At 38.3% G+C, this 27563-nt stretch overlaps 1 protein-coding gene across 3 annotated transcripts in view; it reads left to right on the top strand.

The window, feature by feature from the left end:
- LOC149543762 (pectin acetylesterase 3-like) overlaps window positions 1-27563 on the top strand; it is a 228460-nt gene that overhangs the window by 57951 nt on the left and 142946 nt on the right. For all 3 annotated transcript variants that reach the window (XM_089798455.1, XM_089798454.1, XM_089798456.1), the window contains exon 5: window positions 26163-26249. In XM_089798455.1, the coding sequence (XP_089654581.1) occupies window positions 26163-26249 (87 nt within the window). The remainder of the gene's footprint in view (window positions 1-26162; window positions 26250-27563) is intronic.

Here is a 27563-nt window from a genome sequence, read left to right as displayed (position 1 = left end):
ATTAAGAGAATTCATTCATGCCTTTGGATGTGAATTTATGCATTGTAGTATTGAATTATAATCGTTTAGAGTACTTTGATATCATCTTCAAGTATTTATACCAGACTGATAACTTAGACCAGCAAGTTGGTAAGTTGCATTCAATTTGTTTGACAAAATTTCAAGGGAACAAAGAGGAGTTTTTGAGTCAGCTCAGGCTAGGCTCATTACATATCAATAGCAAGGAGTAATAGGTGGCTGAAAGTAGACTCCAGATTTGAAAAAAAGAATCAAAGTATTCAACAAGCACTAGTGTGGAGATTTTGAGTTGAAAATAAATTAACACTTGCTACAGCTAAGCGCATGTCAACAAAAGCATGACAACAGTTTTTAGCAAAATGCGTTGAATATGAACCATAGAGAAATGTAACAAAGTACAATCTGCCTTCACTAGAAAATGGGCTACCGGGCTATTTTTGAGAGCTTCAACAGTTAAACAAATCTAAATGACAATATTCAAAAATTCAAGGACATTATTTAGAAATTCAAGTTCAAAATATTCTATAGAGATATTGTTGTGAGGCTTTTTCACATCGCCTCAAAACTTTTGGGGACCCCCTTTTTCAGTTGCCTTAGCAAATTTTTCGGAATTGTCCAAGAGTTTTTGATTTCAAAATTTTACACCTTGGACGCGTTTGGGCTAGGAGGGGATTTGATTTGGTTTATTTTTCATTAGGTGCTAACTTTATTTTCTAGAGTGTAATTTTATCCTTAGGCCAAACAAGTTTCAAAAACAACATTTTTTCGATAGTTAGAACGATATCTGGCAGGATAGATTTGCAAATTTTTGACTTAGATGGATTTTTGAAAATTTGAAATAATTGTATAAGCTTGAGCATTTTCAAAATGAATTTGTTAGATTTAGTCATTTTGGAGAATCTTGATATTTTTTGGTGAAAAAGAATTTTCTTTTTTTAGTGAAATTGAAATTAGGAAATCAATTTTGAATACTAGAAACGGGATTTATTTTGTTCAAACATTAAAATTGTAATTGCAACATTGAAAGTGGACTAAATTGCAAAATCTCATTAATTTGATTGAAATTTTGCCTAGAAGATTTTAAAATGATAATGGGATTTGGTGAATTGGAATTGAAAATTGATTTTAGCTTGCTAGACTCGATTGTAATGATATTTTAATTGCCAAAACATTATTAAATGAAAATTTTGAAATCTCCTAGGCTTACTTTGTTTCTATTTTGCAATTTTTTGATCAAAACTAGCAATTAAATGAGCCAATTTCACTATGGGCTAAGTAAATTTAATGTTGCATCTAAATCTGGACCATTAATTAAGGGGCTAATTTAATTTTGTTTTCCCTCTAGGTAGGTTGGCCCACTTGGAGAGGGAAAAAGTGTGGTATAAGAGGGGCTTCCCCTCTTATTTTCTCATTCATTCTTCCTCCTCCTTGGATGTGCGATTTTCTCCTAGAGGCGAATTTCAGACTTGGGTGATTTTTCATAGGGCAGATTTTCCATTTTTTGGCAGCATTTTTTTCTCTTTCTTGTTTGGGCGAATTTCTGCCCTAGGGCGATGTTGGAGTAGATCTGACTTTTTCTAGCTTGGGCGATTTTTTTGAAGTCTGATTTCTCCATCTTTGGCAGCAATTTCTCCTTCCAGAATTGGGCGATTTTATTTGGTGAAGAGGCTATATGATTTAAGGTCTAATTTTTGGCAAGTGTGGCCAATTTCAAGGAAGTCAAAATTCTGATTTTTGCTAGGGCATCATTATTTGCTAAAAAGCTTAAAATTATCGAGATCTGATCCAAACTTGAAGAGGGCCCGGTTATTGGTAAAGGTAGATTCAAGATAAAATTCTATTCGTTTTTAGAGGTGAGGATTGGTTTTAAAGGTGGATTCTATCTCTTGTTCTTGCTTGGTTTATTTCTCTTATATTCTTCTTGCACTCATCATCCACCACTTCATCATCCCATTGATAGGCTGAAGTTGAGAGATATAAGTGTAGATTTCATGATAGGACATTTGGAGAGGTAGAAATAAGCTAGACTACCCTAGGATTGAAGTTGGAAGATATAAGTGTAGTCCATTCTAAGGTAATGAAGAGGCAAAAATAAGTGGTAGTCCCAACCCTAGGTTGGAGTTTGGAGATTGATAAGTGTAGAGATAGGACTTGGAGAGACAAGCATAAGCTAGATTCCATTGATACAAAGAAAGCTAGAGATTGATAAGCGTAGTCCATATCATTTAGAACGAAGGGGCAGAAATAAGTGTTTATGATGGTAGAAGTTAGTGCAAGCAAGAACCCAAAGGGAAGACAAGGAAGACATGATGCCTAAAACCACCTTCTTCTCGAAAGTGAGGCGAATAACTAATGCCAATATCGGTACAGTGAATATGGTACAGTCAAAGGACAGATTAAAGGTAGGATAGTCCCCCATGGCAAAGAAGATCTACAAGAACGGAATTGTACATGCAACGGCTTTCCCTCCTACCTTGCCTTGTCCGGAATTGGTAATGGAATGTGCATCACGGTTTGATATTGTTACTAAGTCCATCATTTTTGATGAAGGGAAGAGAGCGTTAGCCAACATCGACGAACAAGTGGTCGAAGAAGTATTTAACATTCCCCAGTATAAAGGCATGACAGTGGTAATGATGGATCAGACAGCTAAGTTATTTTAGGATAATTAGGAGGCTCACTTCATTCATCTAAAGTAGAATTGGTTACACAAAGGCAAGAATGGAGTTACCAAGTCATCAAATCTCATCGAGTCAGATTTCAAGCCGAAGTATGGTGATCTCATTGTGCTTCTCAGCCGAATCATGGTCGTGGCTCAAGGTATGCAATTCGAGAACTGGATGTATTATTTTATTGATGAAATTGAAAATGGAAAGAGAAAATTTGATTGGGCTAGAATTATAAGTGAAAATTTAGAGTTGCAACTTAGGACAGTACAAAACTAAAAGCAATTCTACATGGGATCCTATCTTTTCTATTTGATTGTGAGACTATATGAAAATCCTAGATTTAAGGCCTTAGGAGTGATTGGCAATGGGCCAGGGCAATGTTTGGTGCATGAGTGCTATCCACAGCTTCATTTGCACAACACCAAAGACTACAAGATGTTTTATGACGCCTTTGCCATGAAGATGGTAAGGATATTATAATGGACACCTGCTAAGAGGCTCTCACTAGAAGCGGAAGCAAAAGTTAAGAAGTATTGGAGTTGGTTAATCCAATTTTCAACAATTCACATATATTAGAGTAGTAGGAAGTACAGTTTGTCCCAAGAGACTTCCAAGGTACCCACCCGACAAGGTAGTTTTGATGGAGTTAGCTAGGCAACTTGAGCATTATGACAAAATGATGAAACTTAAAGGTGAGACATGGATTACCTTCTCATTTGGAATAGGCAATGATACTTGCCCCAATCTTGTCGCCTTTGCAGTTGTGGAGAAAGAATTAGAATAGTATTATCTAGGATGGTATAGATCAAGACAAGGATTTGATCCTAATGGTCTTATCAAGGTCTCTCACGGAAATACATTCAAACATATTCCAACTATAGAAGATTTTTGGGCCAATGCACTATTGTCGGTAAAATCTATAGTGTAACCAACAGGTAGAATAGTAATCGAACGGACGCGTGACGCTTGAGTCACCCCTTTGGAAAGGTATATGTACACAATCCAGAATGGAATTGTCAGCATCGTTGTAATCATTGTATTCGGATTGTAAACATTGAGTACATATTGCATATATGAATAAAGTATTTGTTCTGTGTTGTATCATGTTATACTACATGCGTTAAAGTATCTTTACCCTGTACAGTAAACATTTGGCGCCGTCACCAGATGAACCTGGAATGAAGGAATGTTATGAAGATTACTGCCAAATTTGCTTAACAAGGTAAAAGACAAGGATGAAATATGTACAACACAATGAGTTTTAATTTTAGCACAGTAAGAAAAAGCTTCAGCAGATTGCTGATTGTCGTCTAAAGATGACTTATAAAGCTTCTAATGCTTTACAATAATCTTAGATGGGGTATAAATACTTCCCGCCAAACCTTCTCGAAGGGGTCCATCGGCTACATAGCAATACTAATCTACCCATCGACTACACAATCTTTACCGACGACATGGACCTGTTGGGTACACAGTTTCTACCGATGACACTGATGGGGACCGAAGGGGTGAAGAGGCACAGACAGAGGGAGTGCACTCATGTAGTAGGCGGAGGAGTGCTGGGGAATTGTTGGAGGAGACTCGACAATGATTAAATTTGGTGGAAGAAACAAGGGAGGAGTTTCTTAACTTGTATATGCTGAGGGTAGAGTATCCGAATGGAAGGGAAGCAACTCGCACGGCTCGAAGTGTTGAGGGAGCACGAGCGTGGAGTGAAGTCTTCGTTCCCGATACACCGAACAAATAGATATAGGCGAAAAATTGAACAGCCTCACTTAAAGAAGACCTTTCACCAAGCAACACGGTTGTTTGAAGTAGGGCAATTCTCCAAAGCAGCGCGGCTGTGCAAAATAGCGCGGGCACTTAGAACAGCGCGGGTACACAAGTACCTAAGAATCAAAAGGAAGTAGCGATGACAAGTCCCAAAGAAAAATTACCGAAGTTTAATGGTGATGGAACAACAGATCCAATCAGACATTGCAAGAGGTGCAAAACCATATGGATAGAAAATGGTGTAATGGACAAGGACGATTGGGTTAGACAGTTCCTATCAACCCCACGGGGTGTGGCAATTCATTGGTTTTTGGACGCCGACCCTCAGAAACTGACTACATGGGCGGATGTTAGAAAAGAGTTCATAGCAAAGTTCCGATTGCTATGGGAGGATAATGAAATAGTAGCTAAGATATATAGCACCAAGTAAGGAAAGAATGAAACAATCTGGGCCTATGCTAGATGGCTGAAAGAGCTTTTTGGGAAGATGGAAAGTCAACCGCTGGACGGTTTGAAAAAACGATGGTTTGTGGAGGGGCTACAGCTGGCTCTGAAAAAGAGGATGAAGATTGTACCACCCGCATCATACATCGATGCATATAATCGTGCGATGGATCTGGAAAATGAGCATAAGACAAGTAAGAAGAAAAAGCATAAATCGTCAGATTCAGACGATTCATCATCCAAAAATAGTAGTAGTGACGAAGAATCAAACAAGAAAGTTCATGCATTACAGAAAGATATGCCCAGAATGATGAAAGAATTTAAGAATTTGAAAAAGAATCTAGACACAATGAAGGGAGAACTATGGTGCATAGACTATAAAGAAGATGGTTATACAAAGGGCTCATGCCCGAAGAAATAGTATTGTGACATCTACCAGGTTGCGGGACATTCCCTAAGGGAGTGTTCGTTTAACATGAAATCAAAAGGACACTAGCAGGTGTTATTAACACAGGAAGTGTCCAACGGGAATAACACAAACAATGATGCAACTCCGGGAGGATATCGCAACAATAATAGACGTAGAAGGGGTGGCAATAACAACAATAACAATGAGGCAGGAGTCGAATACAGTACGACGCGAGTGGACAACCGATGATATAGTGCCGTGTGTGCAATCTGTAGGGCCACTTCGCTAGAGATTGTACTACGAAGGAGATGTCACAGCTACTATGCAGATGGTGTGGTCTGGAGGACCACGAAGATTCAAAATGCCCAAAGCAAGGGGTAAATCTATTAAGCATTGAAACATGTGATGAAAAGGTACTGGCGGTCACACATGAGCAGGCGAAGAAAGCAAAATACGCTGATGTAGAAGAAGAGAAGGAGAGGTTACAAAAAGCATGAACAGAGCTGGAAAGACAGATGAAAATAGGAAAAACACAAGTAGAAGACACTACCAAAACTTTGAAAAGGAACTTAGCGGAACAAAACATGATAAGGCAGATAATGCAAATAGAAGTTCCTATTAAATTAAATGACCTTCTCATGATGCCACAGTTATGAACGGCTATGATGAATATGACACCGCCACCGAGAGTGACAGAGGAAACAGGAAAGGAGAGTAATGGAACAACGGCAACAGACCCGATGGTACTGACACTTATGACAGGAAGACACTCGACAATAGTTGAGATGGGCATTCTGGGCGCTGTACTGATAGACACAATTGTAGACAGAGGATCAGGCGTGAACGTGCTACAAGAAGATATTTGGAAAAAGCTAGGACAACTCGCGTTGTGGCCACCTGCTTTCCAGTTACTTATGGCAGATCAGCATGGGATAAAACTGTTGTAAACTTTGATGGCATAGCTGATAACGATTGGGACGCAACCATTTTTACTAGATTTTGTGGTCATCCCACTGAAAAGAAGAGGGTACGACACTATCCTTGGATGGGGTTGGTTGGTGCAGGAAAAAATAAAACATAATTGGAAACGGAACACCTTATCTATGGAATGCGGAGATAGAAGATTCATAATTGATTTACACACAAATGGTGGGAGAAGAAGCTGGATCATCTGATTCAGAAGGAGAGGATGAAGGGAAGAAGCAGATGAGGATGGAGTCCTATGGTTGGAAGGTGGATCGAAGGACGATGATTTGGATTCAGTGAACGGACTATTTCACTGGTAGATGGAGGATTACGAGCTCTTTCCGAGCTGTAATATGTTAAGAGTTGACAAAGGTGAGAAAGGAGAGGAAAATGAATGTCCAAAGGAATACAGAGAAGTGGAAGAAGGAAAGGCGATTATGGTTGAAGCTGAAGGGAAGAGCATACTATACGAACCTAGAAAAAGGAAAGATTTCATCATACGGTACACGATGAATAGACTACGTAGGAAGAAAATGCTACACCGCACCACGGATATAGTAGAAAGGTGCCAATAGCAAGGAAAACACATCGTACGGTTTGCACAGGAAACAAAGAGAAAGGGCTTAATAAAAATTGCTGTTGTACGGAGTGAAGGGTCTAGAATCAAGAATACAATTATTGACGGCAAGGAGTGGCAGCTGATGGAATTCATGGTACCGAGTTTCGAGAACAAACTGAGCGATATGGATAGTCTGAGGGAGAGATTGTATAATTTAAATAAACTTGATGAGTGATGATTGCAGGCACAACAGGCCACGAAGATTATACAGAACAGGCATAAGGCATGGCATGACAAGCACTTGAAGTTGAACAGATTTCAATCGAGACAACTAGTGCTGAAATATAATGGGCGTAACGAGATCAGACTATGCAGATTTAAAATAAAGTGGGTCGGGCCATATAAAATCCACGAAGTGGGCGATAACAAAGCAATCAAATTATGGATGCTCGATAGAAAGGAAGTGGCCGATGCAGTGAATGGGTCAAAGTTGAAAATCTACCAAGAAAGAAATAATGCACCTCCTCCGCAGACAAACAACTAAGGGACAACATAAAAATAATAAATATTAATGTATATATGTAAATAGGTGTAAATAAAGAATTGAAATTCTCATAGTTGGCAGAAGTAGGAATACACAAGGAATTCACATAAAGCAACAAAAAAGCATAGTACAATCATTAACAGTGTAATAATAGTCACTGTACGACCTAAAACAAACCAAGGAGAAAGAGACAAAGTACTATTACAGCTGTATGACCACTATAAATAGAAGAAACGACGTTGTACGGTCGTATGAGCATGCGTCCTATAAAAACCACTGTACAATGGGTAATTGCAAGCACAAAGTATTGTTAAAAATAGTACCATATGGAAACCACCATGCATCATATGATATCCATAGGAGAAGTCAATCGTTGAAGAACAATGGATGTCGTACGACCATACGGAAAATGACTATAAGGGGTGAGCCATCATCTTAACATTGCATCGAGAGAGCCAGGAAAAATAGTGTATGGTATTTGGAAAGCATAAATCCACCGTACAGACAAGAAAGGTTGTAGTACAACAAGAGAAGATTGGAAGAGGCAGAAAGAACCATTGTACGAGACTCAATGACAGAAGGAAAGACACACTGTACGACATTGTATGACACATATGAAGGAGACCGTACAGACAAATGATGAAGAACTTTGATAGTACAAACCCGTGGGAAGGAGAGAACTTGGCCGTACAACTCAAGGAGGAAAAAAATTTAAGTAGGAAGGAAGACCGTCCGACAAGCTGGAGAAAGGAACAGGACACTGTACGACCCGCACCTAGAACACTATACAACTGAGAAGGAACATCATACAAACCCATCAAGATCACCGTACAGCCTTGGAAGGAGCTGTTAGAAGGCTATATAAAATCTTCCGTATGGCCAGTTGAACTGAGCATACGGCCTAAGGAAAGTACGGTCACCAACGAGAAGACATAAAGATAGAGCATCACCATTACGGCCATAACAGAGAGAGACCACCATATGGATATAGAAGAAGGGTGATAGGGCCCCTTGACCCCGCTAGGGGCGATGCCCCCTAGACCCTCAGCCAGTGCAGTTATCAGTCGTGGGAAATGTGACCAGTTGATGAGACCTGGAGCTACTGTAAGCATAGAGTGTTTGTGTATGAGAGGTGGAGAGAGCACTAGAGCAAGCCTTTCAAGAAGGATGCTACGCTTTGAGGCACTCAGAGTAGGTGTTAGACGTAAGGCTGTCTTGGTGGATGCATAGAGAGCTCGGGAGGAGCTGATCATCCAGTTGGAGACAGTAGAGTGACATTTGGCTCAATGTACCCAAGAGTTGGAAGCAGAGAAGGCGGTGCAGGTGGCTATCAAGGTCAAATTGGCTAAGGTGACAGTATTGTGTTAACAGAGGCTACAAATGCAACGTGTTTTTGGAGACCAATTTGGTGCAGATACGGGAGGAATGTGAATATGATGTGACAAAAATAGATCTATCTTGTTATAGTTAGCCAGTTAATGTATTCCGTTTTGTTAATCTGTCTCAGATATTTTGTAATTGTCATCCAGAAATGACTTTTCTTTTGGGGGGGGATGATGTTATCGGTAAAATCTATAGTGTAGCCAATGGGTAGAATAGTATTTGAATGGGCGCATGACGCTTGAGTCACCCCTTCGGAAAGGTATATGTACACCATTCGGAATGGAATTGTAAGCACCATTGTAATCATTGAATTCGGATTGTAAGCATTAAGTGCATATAGCATATATGAATAAAGTATTTGTTCTGTGTTGTATTGTGCTATACTACATGCATTAAAGTATCTTTACCCTATACAATAAACATGCATAGGATGACTTTCATGTGAGGAAGCTAGCTTTCTCTAGGTTGTTAGTGAGCATGATGAGGGCAATAAGATGGAGAGGCCTTGATATTCCCGATCAACTAGAAGATGATGGAAATGTGCTGAGGAGAGATTATGATATAGTGGATGGAATGGAGTTGAGACTAGTGGATTGCGATGATCATCAGGATCCTTCCTCAGAGGTAGTTACAAGGACAGTTGATCTACACACCGAGTTGTGGTACAATGAGAAGTTAAAGCAATTACAAAGTCAAAAGGTACGCCTTACTTATGAGAAGATGAAACCAGAGGAAGGTCCAACAGAGTCAGCCGAATAGAAGATGAAGGCAATAGCCAGCAACCAAGAGTAGTTAAGAGCAAGAAAAGAAATCTGGAGGTTGAGAAAAGTAAAGAACATCAAGAGCCTCTAGCAAAGAGACAAAATTTGGATCAAGATTGGATGAGTTAGGGAAGGTTGCCATCAAGAAGAAACATTTGGGCACTCTTGCCTCCCTCAATGCCTTTATCAGATATGCAAAAGAATATGAAAAGGATCATGAGAAGACACTGCACACAGCGAGCAACATGATGAATTTAGCTGAGTGCAAGATGAAGCACACGCTTTGCCCTCCCATGAAGGAAGTCAACAACAGGCTAGCCAAGTTCACTGCTTTAGCTAAGAAGATGAAAGAAAATGGCAGAATTATATTAGAAGATCATTTGATGTAAGCCCAAGTGGCAATTTCTCCTTTCTTTTGGGTAGGATAGGTGTCTGATTCTGATTGGCTACCATTTTGGTGCCTTCTCATTGGTTGCCACTCTTCCTTTTTTTTCATTGGTCCATTGATGACGTGGTGTCTTCTCATTGGCCAATGGGGTGGCAACCCTAATTAGGGTTTCTCGGATCTATTGTGGATTGTTGATTGTTGATTTTGCCTCTTAATCTCTACCATTGGTTGTAATTTTGGCCCCTATATAAGGCCATTTTCTCTCATTTGTAAAGGGTTGAAAAAAATTGTTGCTTAAGATAATACCAAAATTGTCTCTCTTTATCATTGTTGTGACTTGCATGGTGATTAAGAACACTTGGTGTTATTGCATGGTTTCTACCTCCAATAGTTAAAGTTAGATTCCTTTAAAGTTGTTAAAGTAGATTTCATTTCAAGAAAGTTGTTAAGAGTAAGAACAGATGGATAGTTGTATGGTGATATTAGTGGATGTTTGATAAGGATCTATAAACTAGGCCACTAGCATCCTAGCGGCTTGTTAAGAAGCCTTGTGTGGTAATCTAGTCTTTTCCCTTGAATCATTGCATCTATGGAGGTAGAGCCGTTGGTAAACTTTCATCAGATTCAATCCCTGTCCATTTGCTAATCTCTCCATTCATAGGAGTAGGAGTAAAGCAACAAGTAGTATAGTAGTTGGAGTTCATTCTTAGAAAGTTAGAAAGGAGAAGCATCATTGGTAGACACATCCCCCATCATCATCACCATCAACATCATTTGACACTCGTATACTTCACAAAGCCAGACATCATCACCATCACAACGAGAGTTCGACAATCCTTAAATGCACAACGTAAGGCTGCCTACGTGATTAACTAGCAAATCACATTAATATAACTGAGTTAGTATCCACAGGTGTAAGCAACATTGGAGTTTTCCTCATGTCTTCATGAGTATTGACTTTTCAAGAGAGGAATTGAGTGTTTGATATTCTATATCAAGTATTCAATTGCTATATGTTATGTAGTGGTACAAAACTGACGTCAACAGATACCTTGGTATTTCAATAATAATTTGCACAATAGAAACATAGTTTTCCCAAAACTAGAAAATGTATTCATGGAGAGCATACATTTACAGTGAATGTGCAGATAAATGAAAAGTGTGTGGGACAGTCGTGAATCACATCTTATGCATCAAGAGTATTTCAAAACGGCGACATGAAATTTTCAATAAATAGATCCAAGTAAAAGATGGAAAAGTCCAAACAAGATTGTATCTTGTTCATATTCAGAGAGACCCAAGCTACGACATGGGGTATAGAGAGAAATGTCAACAAATAATTCGAGCAAGGAAACCCTTGGATTTGCCTTTGATGAGAGCAAAACCCAGAAAGCAAATGGATAGCTACTGCAAATGGTCCATATATTAGAAGAAGAAATTAATATATATTTTAAAAGCAAAACCTTATAAGCTACAACTGCAAGTATATCGAGCTATCAAGAATTATAAAGGCCACAAATAAAACGACTTACAACATCAAGAACACCTACATATGCCTCCAATAGCATTTCAGAGATGCCAATATGAAGCTGTTTTTTGCTAAAAAGATAGACCCAGTAAAAGATGTCCAGATTTGGCATGAGTAAGTAGAGCAAAAATGCAGAGAAGAGAAAGAAAGAACGACTTAGCAACTTTAAGCCACCCACAAGCTAGTAGCAGTCACGGATTCATGGAAGGACCAGAAAAAATTGTAGAAAAATCTCCAGGTTGCGGCTAGAGTTTCTAAACCCTTTCTCAATATTTCTTCCTCCAAATTTCATAGTGTTCGAATGATCCAAAAGACTTATGTTTTACCTTTATTCATCCCTCAAGCACATTGTAAAATCAGTTCAAATCCACACCTTGTATTAGGGGCAATTTTTGATTTCCTTTGTTATTAAAATAATAATGTATGACTTGAAGTATATGTTATTATTTTAATTTGTTATTGTTTTTAGTTGCATCTAATTTAATTGTAATTATTATTATGTTAGTTGATATTTATTATAACTCAACTATATGATAATAAATATTAAAGATGCAATTAAATAATAGTCAAGGGGGAGTTCAAAATTAATAGTCACGAATCATTTGTTGATTAAAAGGTAAAGTGCCATTCTTAATGCCTAAATCTGAGGATTTAAAGTTCAGTTTGGGTTTGTGAAGTTGTAATGACTTGGTAGTAATGGTCAGTTAGGAGTTGCCATGTGTCTTAATGGTTGTATTTGATCAAAAGTCCTAACTGACGACTATTGAGTCATTCTTGAGAGATTCTTGGAGATTCTTGAGTTATTTTTGAGTGGTTATCATAGACCTATAGTGGAGGCACAGTTTGAAGAATAGTTGGCATCATTTTTTAAATTGGAAACTCCTTTTTTGAGCAGTTTTCTTTGATAATTGGCCCGCACTTCCTGATTTTGTGGGAATGTGGTGGTGTTTCATTATTGTTATATACTTCTCTTTTTGAGAGAGAATGGGTTCAGATTTCGAGAGGAGAGGGATGCATACGTGATATTTTGTCCTTAGCATCTTTTTCTTTGTTTTACTGACCTATTCATGCAGATGTATTGTTCTTTGCGCTTCGGATCGTAATACAATTTTCATTGGACTGAGCCTTTTGGAGTAAGATTTTGTTGAATGTCTTTAGTGATTGATGTTATTTAACTGTGTTTCATTCAGAAACCTTGGGAAATGTCTCATTTTACATCTTCCATGTCTAATATCTTTTATTCATAGGTCTTGAGTTGTGTTTCCTCAATGATATATTTGACAGTGATGTATTTCCTTTCATAATAATCACTCTTTGCCTTCTCTTGAAATACTTATATGTATTTAACATTTCTTTCAAGGTGTGTTTTGTGGTTGTCTATTGAAAGTGTTCATTGTGTCATATAATATAACAATAATTTGCATTACTATTTTGGTGTATCACCTTATTTTCATTATTTTAGGTTTTCCATTTACAAGTCTCCGTTTTTACCCCTTTTCCATGCAAATTTACATCTTTTATTAGTATAGGTGAGTTCATCAGATATATCAAATAGGAACTAGCCTAAAACCCGGAGGTTCATTCAAATCATAGGTTATCCACAACCTTTAATTGATCCCATGTTGCTCCAAAATTGCTGAAGTTTCAGGACATAAGCATTAGGGTGCAAATTTTGGAGATAACAATGATAAACAAGAAGCATGTTCCTTAAGTGAAATGATTGCTACCTCATGATACTACAAAGGACTCTGACTGTTGCTACAATGATCAGAAATGTTAGAGCTTATAGCCCTTGCACATTCCTCATCTTTGATAGTACCAACTTGCATGCTTGCATTTATAGATTCTTCTGCAACATTTTCCTTACTGTACTCCTATATTAAATCTTTAACTATAGGTGTGGAAGAGTGTTTTTTTTTCCTCCATAGGTAATCTTCACAACGTTGCAAATCATAACCAAACTTTTATTGAGCTTGAGCAAGGTCCTCAACGATTTTTCCGAAGCTATGCTATGCCATTTTCCCATAATCAACATAGTAAGAGTATTAGTCACTAAAATATCAACAGTATGAATTCAATTATTTTTATTTCAAACCTTTGTGGTAGCATGAAAGAAATGAAACCTTCGAGATGGCAGGAAATTGCTCTGATATCACTATAATATACCACACTAGGAATAGTCTCAAATCTGATTTGGGTTGTCAATTTTGAACGTTTGACATTTTGTCAAACACTTTACATGCAAGCTTTGATACCACAGTAATATGCCACATTAGGATATTGTCTCAAATCTGGTTTGGGTTGTCAATTTTCAATGTTTGCATTTTGTTAAACACTTCACATGCAAATTCTGATATAACTGTTAGAACCCCAACCAGTTCTAACTTTATGTTTGGCATTTTGTCAAACATTTTGCATGCAAGCTTAGATAGCATTGTAAGACCCTGTCTGAATTCTGTTGCAATTTCAAATTTAGAGTGAGCATTTTATCAAACATTTGTCTTGCTAAGTCACAGTTCACTGATTTTCTAGTATTCAATGCTTGTTTGCTACTCAGTGAGGTAATCTCCTCAATGGTGCTTAAAAAGAATCCTTGTCACAATTTCCAACATGCTGCAACAATAACAATTACGCTGGAAAATATTTATATGAATCTGAAAAATGATTACAAAATATGCAAAGACATAATCCCAAACACTTTGCAGATATTGTTATTCAAAGATGTAACATTGACATAATGTCAAACATTTGCTAGACTTTCTTTAAGATGCTAAAATATGAACCTGAGATAATGTTAGAGTTCCAAAATATCCTCCAAGACCAAGCACTTACAATCAGCAATTATTGGAAATAAAGTAATGCAATTAAAATCAATTCCTAGAACCTGGTATGCACACAGCTCCGTAGTTTTGCCCAAACTGATCACAATCTCCGTTCAATCCAATAAATCATCTAGGAGTCTAAGTGTGGAATGTTATTGCAGTCCCAACAACCCTACAATATGTCCAAGAGGTTGGGCGGCTAGTCTAGGAGGCTCATGCGATTGCAATGTCTGGAAGGATTGCCTTGCTAAACACAAAAGTCTGATTATAGGGGCTTCAATTTGGCCCTCTTCTGTCTCTATTTCTCTACAACAAACCTGAATTAGAAACTAAAACAATAACCTCCAATTTCATCACCATTTGGCACAATCATGACCTTTGTATGAAGCCATAGCTAGTGGCAAGATTTGATGGACCTTTCACCATCTCTAATTGCAAAACGTTCTGAAGAATTCCATTCTTTCAGGCATGAAACTCTAAAACCCAAGTCTCCAATCTTCCCAAAAATTAACAAAAAAAAATGTCAATAGAATGAATTGATTTCCCTTTTGTCTGTTTTCTTTTATAATTCTCAAGCAGAAAATCAACCAGGTATCTTCATGAATACACTTCAGAAAACTTAGAAATGCATTTGCTTTTGTGTAACAAGCTAGTTTTTCTAACCAAAATTAACAATTATATAATCATTTAAAATATGTTGCTTTCCATATTCACATGAAGAACAGTTATAACAGATGTTTTACATATTCACATGAAAGGAGAATTAACAGCTATTCCAGGAAAACTGAATTAACCTTCACTAACAAATGAGAGAATATTCACAACTAACCATTTACTTGATGGAAAGAGAGATCGTTGAACACCATCTATATATGAAGAAAATAGTTGCAAACATAACTAAATTTGATTTAGTACATAAAATAATAATACCCAATAATTGTAAAGGCTTAAGAAGTAGATCCAGACTTTTCCTTGTGCAAGTCCTAGCATCTAGTAGAGAGGAGAAGCATTGTCAGAGGCTTAGCCTCCCAACCATGGGCCCTAAGTATCCCCACACAATCTCAATTGAGAAAGACCCTCTCTACATGGGATTAGGCATGGGACACCACTAGTCCTACCTTCTGAGCATCTTGGTGTTAGAGTGATGACTATACAACCAGCTAGGCCATGGTGTCCTTCCCATTAGCCCATGTTCAGCCCATAGGTGAACAAGAAATAAACATATAACTTAACAAAGTAAAGTATTATTCATTCATCAAATGCTTCCGTACAAAGTAATAATGTTCAACACCAACATGATGCCAATTACATAAGTGTATGCCATATTTATAACATCTGACACGGTGCCAATGAAACGACACAACCATGCTCATACCCATAATCGTCTAACTGCCTAGTTTGGCGAACATCATTCCCCCCAAAAAAGAAAAGTCTTCTCATGGTGACTCAAAATTGACAAAATCAGGAGACAATATACAATTATAGAAACAAACATAGACTAGGGAGGAGGTTGCGTCCCTGAAGTGTTCAGCAGTTGGCGCAACTCGTAAACTTGATCGGTGCATATACTTAAGTCCTTCTGTGTCTGTGTGTTGACTTCCATAGCCTCCTCTAGTAGAAGTGTTGCCTCCATAGTCTGAGTCTGAGTCGTCTGCAATCCTTTTTCAGGCCTTTCCTTATCTTGCAAGAGCGTGGCTCGCTCTACTACCCATGCTACTTGCTGACTAGCCAATTCAGCAGCTAGCTCCTCTCGAGCCTTTGCCTGGACTGCCTTGGACCTCGCAGCTGCAACCCTCTCTACTTCTCTATCTGCCTTTGCATGTAAATGAGCATAGTAGACATCTTTATACGTCCTTACTATCTCATGTGCAAGCTTCTCCATAGCAGTGTTGCATGGTCCCAACTCAAGCTCTATAGTCCAATCAGCCAACATCTCTAATGTTTCCACGGTTAGCCATCCTCTGGCCTCAAAGCAAGAATGGAAACGCTTTGGACAGCTCCTTTGGATATAGACTCGGATCAACTACAACTCCCCTTCTACAGGTCAAAGCATACTGTCCAATAATTCGACCTCTCTCCAACACAACCTCCATGGCCCTAATGTAAGCCATGGTCCTCTCCTCATCGAACCCATAGTCTAGTCCCTCTTTAGCCTTAGCCTCAGCATCCTGCTTAGCCTGTGGGTTAGTATCCGTCTCCATTCCCTCTATGTCAGCAACTGCCACCTTCGTTGTAGCCTCCTTCGTACTGGGTGCATCCTCAGACTATGGAATTCTCCCTCCTGGGGGTGTTGGAATGGTCGATACTCCTGTCAAACCCTCCCCTCACCTCAGGGATTGGATATAGGGGCTGACATCTGCAGGGTTAAGTTGGAATTGCTATCTTAAGAAGACACTAACTCGGTCCGTCACTTCAATACCCTCAGGCTATGCTGGTTGGGCCATTCCAACACTCTCCACTTTTGGCTATGTTAGCTGGGCCACACTCACGGGTTCGGCCAACAAGGATGAAGCTATAGTGACAACTGCCTCTGTGCCAATCATGTCTAGTCAAACTTGAGGTTTGGGCTCTGGTGCCTGGTGCATCTCCACGAACTCTACAGCTACTAGATCTAAGGCAACTAAATCGATAGGGATGTCCATGACTGGAGTTCCCTCAGGGGTGGCTAGCTGGGATGGCTCCTTAACAACCTCTATTTGCGCCAATACATTTGTGCTCTTTGCCATGACCATGGGTGGAGTCATAACAATGGGCGCATGCCTATGGCCAATGGAGGAATAAGCGGCATGGGTGTGGTGGCTATCAAGTGTGCAGAAGTTGACAATTGAGGAGCAGTGAAATGTGTTTTAGTTGGGGACCCTGCATTTACAGTCCCAACCTCTGTTGAAGTACTATCTCCCTCTGAGTCAGTCCCACCACTCTCCGTGGTATCCTCCCATTCTCTATCCGTGTCACCATAGGCATCTAAGACCTGTATTACCCTCTCCTGGTCGGTCATCGTGCCACCCATGTCCAAATGCCTCGAGTAAAATACTGGGGGTTCTCCTACTACCAATCTTCCCCTCAGTGCGACTTCAAACTCATCCGTTGGAATTTGATGGAGTGTTGCTTCAAGGAATAACCCGAAAGCATGGTGTGGCATATAGAATGTGTGATGCTACAGTGTCATGAATTCCTCCATTCTATGAGCGAGCACGGTCGCCCAATTATATACCGTACCATTCATAATGCCATTCATGAAGGTAATCTGAGGCAGAGCAATATCTAAAGCCTTACTCACCCTGGTTAACCTGCTCTTTATCACATCCATGATACATCGCCAATGGCCTTCTCGAATGAAGTCTCGCCACAGTCCTCGACTCTTAGTACCCTTTATTACAGTCTCAAATTCTTCTAGCATGAGGTCGTGTCCCACTAACTTCACCCAGTATTCCTTTTGTTCTTGCAGGAGTTTGTGGTTCGTAGTTACCACTTTGTAGCCTCCTTGGCCAGGAATGCCAAGAACCCTAGTGAAGTTGCGGGCTTTGAATGAGACTGTTATACGATGCTTCTTGTATGTGATACGATGCTTCTTGTATGTGAATGTATTTGTTCTATTGTGTTTGTTGTATGTTTCAATCATGGCTCTTAATATCGGCTCAAATAGTTGTATGGAAAACACTTGAAGTTGTATTGCCTAATGTACTTGCACACGTATCAGTATTTGTTTGATGAGGTCTATGTCAGCCGTTTCCTGCCACCATCTACAGCACTCACTGCCATTCAACCCTTCAAACTATACTGTGAGATGAGAAAGGTCAGCCTTCTGTGCAGATGGTTGCACTTTTAGATGCATCTTTTGCTACTTGCTATTCAATGCTCCTAGCCATGCAACCCAGACTCCTGAGGCCAACACTCTCACATTCTTGTCCATCTTGGTGCTATTCTCCTTCAACTGATCTTTCCACTGTCTTCTTTTCCCTGCAGACTGCATACGCCAACTGATTAACGGTCTCTTGTTTTGTCTTTATTGCAACAAAGACGGTTAGGTTTTGCAGTTGCTCCTCCTTTTGCTTCTCTACGACATGTCGTACTTCAGCCTCCCAGTATTCTCTATCCCTCTCTCGCAGTGTATATTTTCTTCTCCCTTCGTCGCACTTTTTTTTTTCTTTTCACCTGTTGCCCACAGAATGCTTCCTATTTTCCTTCTCCGTGACAATGTTTCTCTAGACGACAATGGACCCCTTTTTATTTCTTTTACCCTACTTCTAGCGGCCATACTACATACATCTCATCTCACTCCCTTTCCATGGAAAAGTCTTTGTCGGCGACGTTTTTACTTTCCTCCCCTCTCCACGGCGTCTCTACTTTCTCTCATCCGCGGCTACTCCTATTTTCCTTTGTTTTGTGCGTAATGCTCTTCTCTATTTTTCCCCGTAGGATGCCTTTCTTTGTTTCCCTTAGAGGGTGGGCACTTATAATCGTAGGACAATGTCTGTAGGCACACGTCCATAGGACACCTCTGTATTTTTTTTTAATTTAAAAAATAAATTCCTAAGTCTAATTTCTGGCAAGTATTACCCCTTACCTTGCCTTCTTTCCATTCATGATAGATCTTCAGCTTCGATCCATTAATGACATCAGGAATTTCTCACCCGTCCAAGGTCCATAATTTTATGGAACCATTATCACTAACTTCTCTAATTTTATATTGTCCAAGCCATTTGACCTTGAATTTCCTTGATTTTATCTCATTGTGGCCATTTTACCGAAGCACTAGTTGACCTGGTTGGAATCTTGTCCTTTTTTAAATGTTTAGCATGTCATGCCTTGCGGCGAGTTTGTGCCACCTCCGTCGTCCATTGCACCGTTAATCTTTGTTCACTCAATTTGTTTAGTTGATATAGGCGCTCTCATAGACTTTCCGTATCTCCGAGTCTATTTTCAATTGCAATCTGGAGGCTCGGGATCATGAATTCAGCTAGTACCATGGCCTCTTGCCCAAACATTAATTGGAACAGCATCTGTCCAATTGTGACTTTAAATGTTGTACGGTAGGTCCATCGCACCAAAGACAACTTTTCTTCCCAGTCTACCTATTCTACTCCACATGATTTATATATGATAGCCACGAGGATTTTGTTTGTCACTTCTGCTTAGCCATTGGCCCTTGGGTAATATGGACTTGGCAACGAATGAAGAATCTTGAATTTAGTTGCTAGTGATTTGATTACATGATTCTCAAAGTGACCTCCTCTGTCACTTGTCAACTGGATGGGTATGTCGTACCGCATGATAATTTGCTCATATAAAAACCTTGCAATGCTTATTGCAGAATTGTCTGGTAGTGCCCACGCCTCTACCTACTTTGTTAAATAGTTAGTGGCCACTACCACGTATCGGCACCATCAAGCCGTACTCGCCTTCAACAGACCCACGAAGTCCAGTTCCTAACGTTCAAACACTTCTTGAGCATTGGAAGGGTTTAATGGCATGAACTCCCACTTAAGTGGTTTGTCGATTCTCTAGCATGTATCACAACTTAACACCCATTCCTATCCATCATTGTAAAGTGTGGGCCACCATAATCCGGAAAGCAAAACCTTTCGTGCAGTTGTGTCGGGTTCCATGTGGTTGCCTGTCAGATTTTCATGTGCCTCCCTCAAAACACTTTGTACTTCCTCTTCCATTATGCATCACCTTAGTACTTAGTTTGGGCCCATCTTATATAGGAGGCCATTTATTAGTTGGAAGGTCCGACTCCTTAACACTAGCTTCCGTCGTTTGCCTGCTGACATCTCCCCTGGAAAGTGGGATGTGGATAGATATTCCCCTATAGACTTATACCATCCTAGAAGGATGGCGATCCTGAACAAGTGTGACTCCAGAAAATCATTATTGACCCCTTCTGCCGGCTCTCCGGACTTGATTTGGGAGAGTTGGTTGGCAATGACATGACTTTTCCCCAGTCGCACAATAATGGTGAAGGTGAACTTCTACAGGAGTAACAACCATCTACTAATCCTTCCTTGGATGATTGGTTTGTTCACTAGGTACATTAGCGCCTCGTGGTCCACGTAAACAGTGAATGGTGTAGCCAAGACATAATGTCGAAACTTTTGCACAATGTACACCATCCCTAGAGCCTCCTTTTCAGTGGTGCTGTAATTCTTCTTAGCTTTTGAAAGTAGTCAGCTTGCAAAATATACTGGGTGATTAAGGCCATGGTCGCTAGTTTGCGCCAACGTTGCACCTATGGCGAAGTTAGAAGCATCCACATGGACATGGAACTCCTTGTCCTAGTTTGGATATGCCAAGATAGGCACCCCCAACAATCTATTCTTCAACTTTTTGAAGGAACTCTCCTGCTCGGAGCTCTAGACGTACGGTTCTCCCTTCTGTGTTTACTTGTTGAGGGGAAGAGCAATTTGGGCATAGTTGTTTATGAACCGTCTGTAGTATCCAATGTGCTTGAGAAAAGATTTCACTCCAGTTACCTCTGTCGAGGCTTCCATTTCCACAATTGCCTGCACTTTGTCTAGGTCGGTCTTCAGTCCTGTCTTACACACAACATGCCCAAGTAATTTGACTTGAGGAACTATCATCCAACACTCTTTAGGGTTTAGTGCCAGCCGTGCCTGCTGACACGTTTCCATACATTCTTGGAGTGCCACCAAGTGGTTGTCATGTCCACTAAGGATGGACCAATCATCTAAAAATGCTCGGAAGTTGTCTACTGACATTTTGTCAAAGATGTGTAAAATGATTCTCTGAAATGTGGCAGGGCGTTACACAATCCGAAGGGCATCTAGTTGTAAGTGTATACTCCATCCTCCATCACAAAGGTAGTTTTCAATTTATCTTCTTCAACAATGGAGATCTGGTTATAATTAGAGAATCCATCCATGAAAGAGCACATCTCGTGTCCTACCACTTTGAGAATTGTGTCCGTGAATGGAATGGGGAAGGGATCTTTTATCGTGATAGCATTAAGGCACTGGAAGTCCACACATCTGGATTTGGTTCCCATCCTTGATGAATATCACGATTGGTGACACTCACTCACTTGTTTGGACTTTGAATATTATGCCAGCTTCCAACATTCGTTGTATCTCCTCGCTTATGCATGCCGCGTAGTTCTTATTCATTCTGTACAGTCATTTCTGCACATGTATGACTTCGGGCACCAAGGTATGCGGTGAACGCACATCTCTGGCGGGACCCCTTTTAAATCCTTATAAGTCCAGGCAAATACATCTTTATACTCCATGAAGATTTTAAATGCTACAGCCTTTAGAACAAGGTTCTAGTCGTCCCTGACAAGTATGTTCCTCAAGTTTTTCGTATCGCCAAGATTGATGGTCTCCACTGACGACACTTCGTGTCTAATGGCTTTCCCTTCAAAGCAATGGGCAGGACTCTCGTTGATCTCTGCGTTGCCTTCTTTGTATTCCACTAACTCTGGTGGGAATACCTCCTTCTCACCTTCAAGTTTCTTGATGCCAAGCATGTAAGAATGGAAGATCTCATAGTCTTCCATTTGCCAATGGAAAAGTCCATTCATTGAACTAGTCTCATCTCCTGAACATTCCTCCAATTCCAAAATGCCTTCGTCGTTCGGATCAATGTGGGCTCTTCCCTCATCCATCTAATGTTCCTTGTCTGACTCAAACTCCGATGAAGACGCCATTTCTTCACTTACTATCTGTGTTCGAAGGTCAATGGCAAACTTTTTCCCTTTGCTTTCCATAGACAAAATGTTCTTTTACCAATTGTGATTGACCTTGGTTGCCAGCAACCATCCTCTTCCAAGAATGACGTTGTATCCCTTTTTCTTCAAGGGGATCACAATGAAATCGAGCACAAATGGTTGTGTCTCGATGGTTACCTGTTGAGCCATTAGGGTCCCTAGCAGCTTTATCCCCTACTGGTTGGTGCCGAGCAAGTTGAATGTGGTCGGCCACAGGGTAGGATTGTCGTGTTTCTTCCATGTCTTCTTGGGATGGACGATCACCCCAGACCCACCATCCATAATGGTGTCTCTCAGGATGGTTCCTAGGATTCCCATCTCTACCACTGTCGGGTGATGGCCATTGCTCACTATCAACAACATGGGGTCTATGACCGATTGTCAATTCCCATGAATTCATGATAAATAACAAACTATCTGAAATAGCTTTAAAATATCATCATATCGGTTAACTAGCATGTTATCTTCATATGAATTTATAAGGACTAACTATCTTACCATTTTGCATGATCATAACAAATTTCAACTATCAACTAACTTCATGTGAACCTCAACGACTAAATGAACATTTTAAATTGGGTCAAAAAGTTGGGATGTAACACTTGTTGGCTAAGAGGGAGTGTTAAAGTTTTAGTCAATTCAGATGTCTTTATCCTTTATATGTGTGTTCATCATATATGAGATATAAGTTTGTATATATATAAAACTATGATTAAAGTTTATATTATATTAATTATCTTATTAATGAATAGACATGTCCCATAGGGACATGTCTCTTCATTGATTATTCTCTTTATATATATAAGAGGTTGCTACCATTTGGAAAACACATACCAAATACATTGGCAGTGTTAATACATTTGCAGTAGATCCTCGAAAATTCAAAAAACCCCTTCTTGAAACTTTTAGGAGCACAATGGAATGTAGAATCAGTAGTTGGTAGAAGATGAAGGAAAAGGAGCAAAAGGGAAAGCGAGTGTTAGGCCTAGACATTCTACCATTGATTATTGCACAACCTTTTGACATTGGATAGAATAAATATAGGAGAATCAATGGGAAGAAGCCTACTGCTATTTTATGGACTCTAGCAAAGCCTTTAACATAGTGCCTAGAGAAAAATTATGGAACAAAATGGGAGGATTGGGTATCCTTGACATGTTTAGAACGATGGTGCATAGACTTTGAAAGAGGGTTAGAGCTAAAATTAGAACTAATGAAGGAATGTCTGAATGTTTTCTTAGTGAAACTAGCTTAGGAAAGGATGTCCTCTATCCCCCAATTTATTTGGTTTATATTGATAAGTTAGAAACTTGGATATATAAAATAGATGGAGAAGAGTTGTTCAATTGGTAGGGTTTATGGTGAACCTACTTTTATACAATGACGATCTTATATAAAAAACAACTCATGATTAAGAGATCATGATCAAGAGGTGGAGATGTAGGTTAAAATTTCCAAAATCAAAATCATAATTTTCTCCTTAAAGAGAAAAGACAAACAAATCGCCTTCCTTTTCTAGGAAGCTTGTTGGAAATAGTGAAAGAACACAAATATCTTTGGATTGACTTCCACTATAAACTTAGTCGGGAGACTTGTACCTGGAAAAAGGAATACAGGGGGGATGGAAAATGTCATAACAATTCTAAAATAGGTGTGTAATAGCTGAACTTTAGGATTGGAAAACCAAGAAAACTCTTTTCAGTTTGTTGGTCATGTTGGTTTTTCTCTATAGTTGCGAAGTTTGGGAAGGCATCATGTCAAACTGTAGTTGGTGACAGTTAGAAAGAATACGGAAGCACCTTAGTATAAGCAATCTCAAAGTTAAAACCTCAATACAATATGAAATCCTTTTAGAGTAAGCAAGTACTTTTCCATTGGATGTGTCGACGATAATTTGGTTAATGAGCTATTTAAAGAAGGTTGAAAACATGGTTAACCAAGGCTAACCTAAAATTGTGATGGAGGAGGGTCTTCACCATAGTGAGGAAACTTGGATGAATCAAAACAAAAAATGGTAAGTGGAACATGAAGTTGCACGAGTGTTCTAATACTAATAAGGAAATTTAAAAAAATTGTAAATTTTTTTTAAGGACTGTTAATGTGGACTAATCACATTGGCCAGAAAAAACTTCTTACAACAAAGAGTTTAACCCAACATGTGAACATGGGGAAGACAAGAATTTGGGTGTAGTTATAGAAGGAAAATCAACGTTGTTTGTTGCATAGTTGGGGACGGGTTCAAATCATGTTAGCTGGAAGAGGCCCAAGGAAGTATGGGAAGAAAGAACTTGCATATTTTCTTATTGGTTTCAGTGAGGTCTCTACACTAATCTTCTCTCTTTACAATAAGGTGCTATACGGCTTTTCATACCTAGGACTTGTGAAACCAAGAGGTGCACTATTGATTATCGATGCCATTTCCCATCACTATGGCAATCTCACTAAGTTGAATGAAAAACCATTGACATAGGTGAAACATGTAAGTTTTTGTTCAACAAGAGTTCAACAATCTCTTGTTTTGATTTTAAATGCCTTCTCCAATGAACCTCTTTTGTGGGTGGCAATTCTTATTTCATCTTCAACTTGCGTAGAGGGCATATGCAAGAAGGGATGTTGGAAGGCCAATATTGTATCAGTGGGTAAATTAATTATTAGTTTCTTTGTGGAAGGATGAGCTCTTTGTTCTCCTCTTGTAACCTTTTTATTGAATCTTCTTTGTTTTGTTATGAATGCCTCTATATTGACAGGAGACAAGCCTTACCTTGAAGGGCCCATAAAGTGAAGTTTTGCTCAATAGTACAAGCTATTAAATTGATTATTACCCAAATTACACTTCCAAATATATTCCCAACCTCCTAGAAGTTGTTCAATCCTTGTTGTCTCCATAAAAGAGATCCTTTATCAATTTTGAATCTTTGGAATGTTTCCACAATCACTAGACTTTGATTGCTGACCAATGTTTCTTTTTGCTATTATAAGAAATTACATAATTTTAAATTAGAAAAAACTAATACTTGGAAGCATACGAGTGTGAATTAACATACATAAATATTATAATAAAGAGTTAAACTTGCTTTTTTTTTTCTAAAAAGAAAGTTTAGATATAAACTTTATTTTTTTGTTAAAAGAGTAAATAATAAGGTTAAAACTTATCTTTGACGCTTAAATCTCCTTTGTTGAAGTTGTATTGGACTTGATGAATGATCCTCTTTGAAAAAAACCACCTGCCCTTCGAAATGCCAAAAATGGAGACAAGATTAGTTGATCACAACGAGCAAACAAAATAGTATGTTTTTAGGTTGAATGGCCTCTTAAAGGACCATTCTAGGGTTTTGCAGAAGGAATCCATTAATTAAATCTTTTTAAATGTGTTTTTATTGGACTTTAGGAGGGCCCATGCAAGGTCTCTTTGGGCACACATAACTTGCACACCAAATGCCCCAAATGCACTCTTAGTGTGCAGGTTGCACACACAGTGCACTTTAGTGTGCACCCAAGCACATTAGTGCATTTGCACCTGCACCATAATGCATCTGCACCTGGTGCACAGGTGTAGGCTGCAAATTTGGTAACTTAGATTTTAATATTTGGGATCAAATGTCTTCTATGTATTGTTATTTTGTGTGTATTGAAATTTTAGTCTCTTTTTTAGCTAGTACGGTGTTGATATTTCGTTTATAATAGTTGTTTCATCCATAAAATTTATTGTATCTTGCTTACAAGACAGTTTTTATCAGTTCAGTTCTTGTATCCAAGGAAAATATATATACAAGCAGTCATTTGATTGATGTAAAAATCTCAAGAATATATTATATATTGTTGATATTTGTATTTTTTGTATGTTTTGTCGATATTTTGATGTTTTTCTTTAGCTTTAATGTTTAGGTTTAGTTTAAACTTTAAATCTAAACAAGTTTCTCATAATTTAATGATAAACTAAAACATCAACAATATCATAATGATAAATTGCATGATGTTCCAAGACTGAGTTCACTGCAATAGTTGGATTGTTTATGCTTAGCTATTTTTTGTTCTATTTTACTAGGTTACATAGATATAGTGACTTTTTTGAAGCAAAATAGTGATTTGATTTTCTTAGATAGCTATACAAAGATCATTACTAAACTTGTCGTATAAGTTTATAACTTTTTCCTTTCTGAAATATATAGGAATCGGGTCTTTATTTTAGAGGACAAAGAATTTGGCATGCCATGATTGCAGATCTCCTAGCAAAAGGAATGGAAAATGTTGAGCAGGTTCTCATTTGTTCTCTCACTCTCATAAACATGCATCTTCTTTTTTCTTTCCATCTCTTGAAACCAAACGTACTTTAGAAACAGTCTTAAGATAAATAAAGGGTTTTTAATTGAGCCTAAGTGGAGGGTATTTGATTTTTTTAAACTTCTAACTCTAGAGTAGGTGCACTAAAAGAAGCTATAGTTGCTGCGTCAGATTGTCTGAATTCTCAAGTCACAAGTTCTGCCATTTGCATTGAGTTTTTAACCATCTTTTTGTAAAATGCCATTTATCTCGTTATATAAACGAAAATGTTCAATCCCATTAATTTTGGACACCACTAGTATTAGTTTGCAAACAAGGTTGTTCAAAAGTTAAATTTTGTTTTTATAATCTTGAAAATATATTTTGTCCATTAAATAAAGAAGCTTTAGATCTAAATATGCAATACTGAAATCATATAGACTTTTATTTTTATTAAAGTTTTACCTTACTATATAAAGTTTGACATATTTTGTCCAAAAGAATTTCAAATATTGTATGAAGTATTGCATATATTATGCATATTGCACTTTTCTGGCAAAAGTGTACATGTAATTCAAGTCTAGATACATTTTTTATTGAGCTTAATGTGAATGTTCAGTTGGAGAAAGCCTCCTGTATTTTTTAACTCAAATTTTGTTTCAAGTAGCAATCATTACGCTTGATCCATTCACAATTGTTGAGTAACATGGATCTTTTCTGCAAATGTAATAATATGGCCATTGTAATTGATATGTTCCAAATGCAGATTTGGATTTGATAAAGTATGAGAGGAAACATGTCTCTTCATTGTCTCATGAAGAGATATGTCTCCAAGGTTTGATCATCATTTAATTTATATAATTAATAATAATAATTTGTATAATATATATATGTATATGTATATATATTAATATATGTGCATGTATAATATATATTATAGTATATTAATATGTACATGTATAATATATAATATATATTATTATTACATCAATACGTATATATAGAAAATGATGATTTACCAATAACAACAATGTATATCAAATTTGATTTATTTGACTGAAGCTACAACTTTAACACTCCTTAGCTATGGAGGATTTGTAGAACACCTTGTGCTCTCAAGTGTATGAAAAGATATTGTCTCAGTATGATATTCCTAGAATAACATATATATGGATATCAACATAAATCCATCAACACACACATATATTAACATATATTACATAAGGAATTTTCTTCAATTCACTATTAGGCTACATTTCTCAACACTCCCTCTTTAGCAAGAAAAGAATCACAACAATTATAATACAAGA

This window comes from Cupressus sempervirens, chromosome 8, assembly GCF_028749045.1.
Source record: "Cupressus sempervirens isolate cs-2001-9-10 chromosome 8, ASM2874904v1, whole genome shotgun sequence".
Taxonomy (NCBI): Eukaryota; Viridiplantae; Streptophyta; class Pinopsida; order Cupressales; family Cupressaceae; genus Cupressus; species Cupressus sempervirens.
This window is presented reverse-complemented; position numbering and strand designations above follow the sequence as displayed.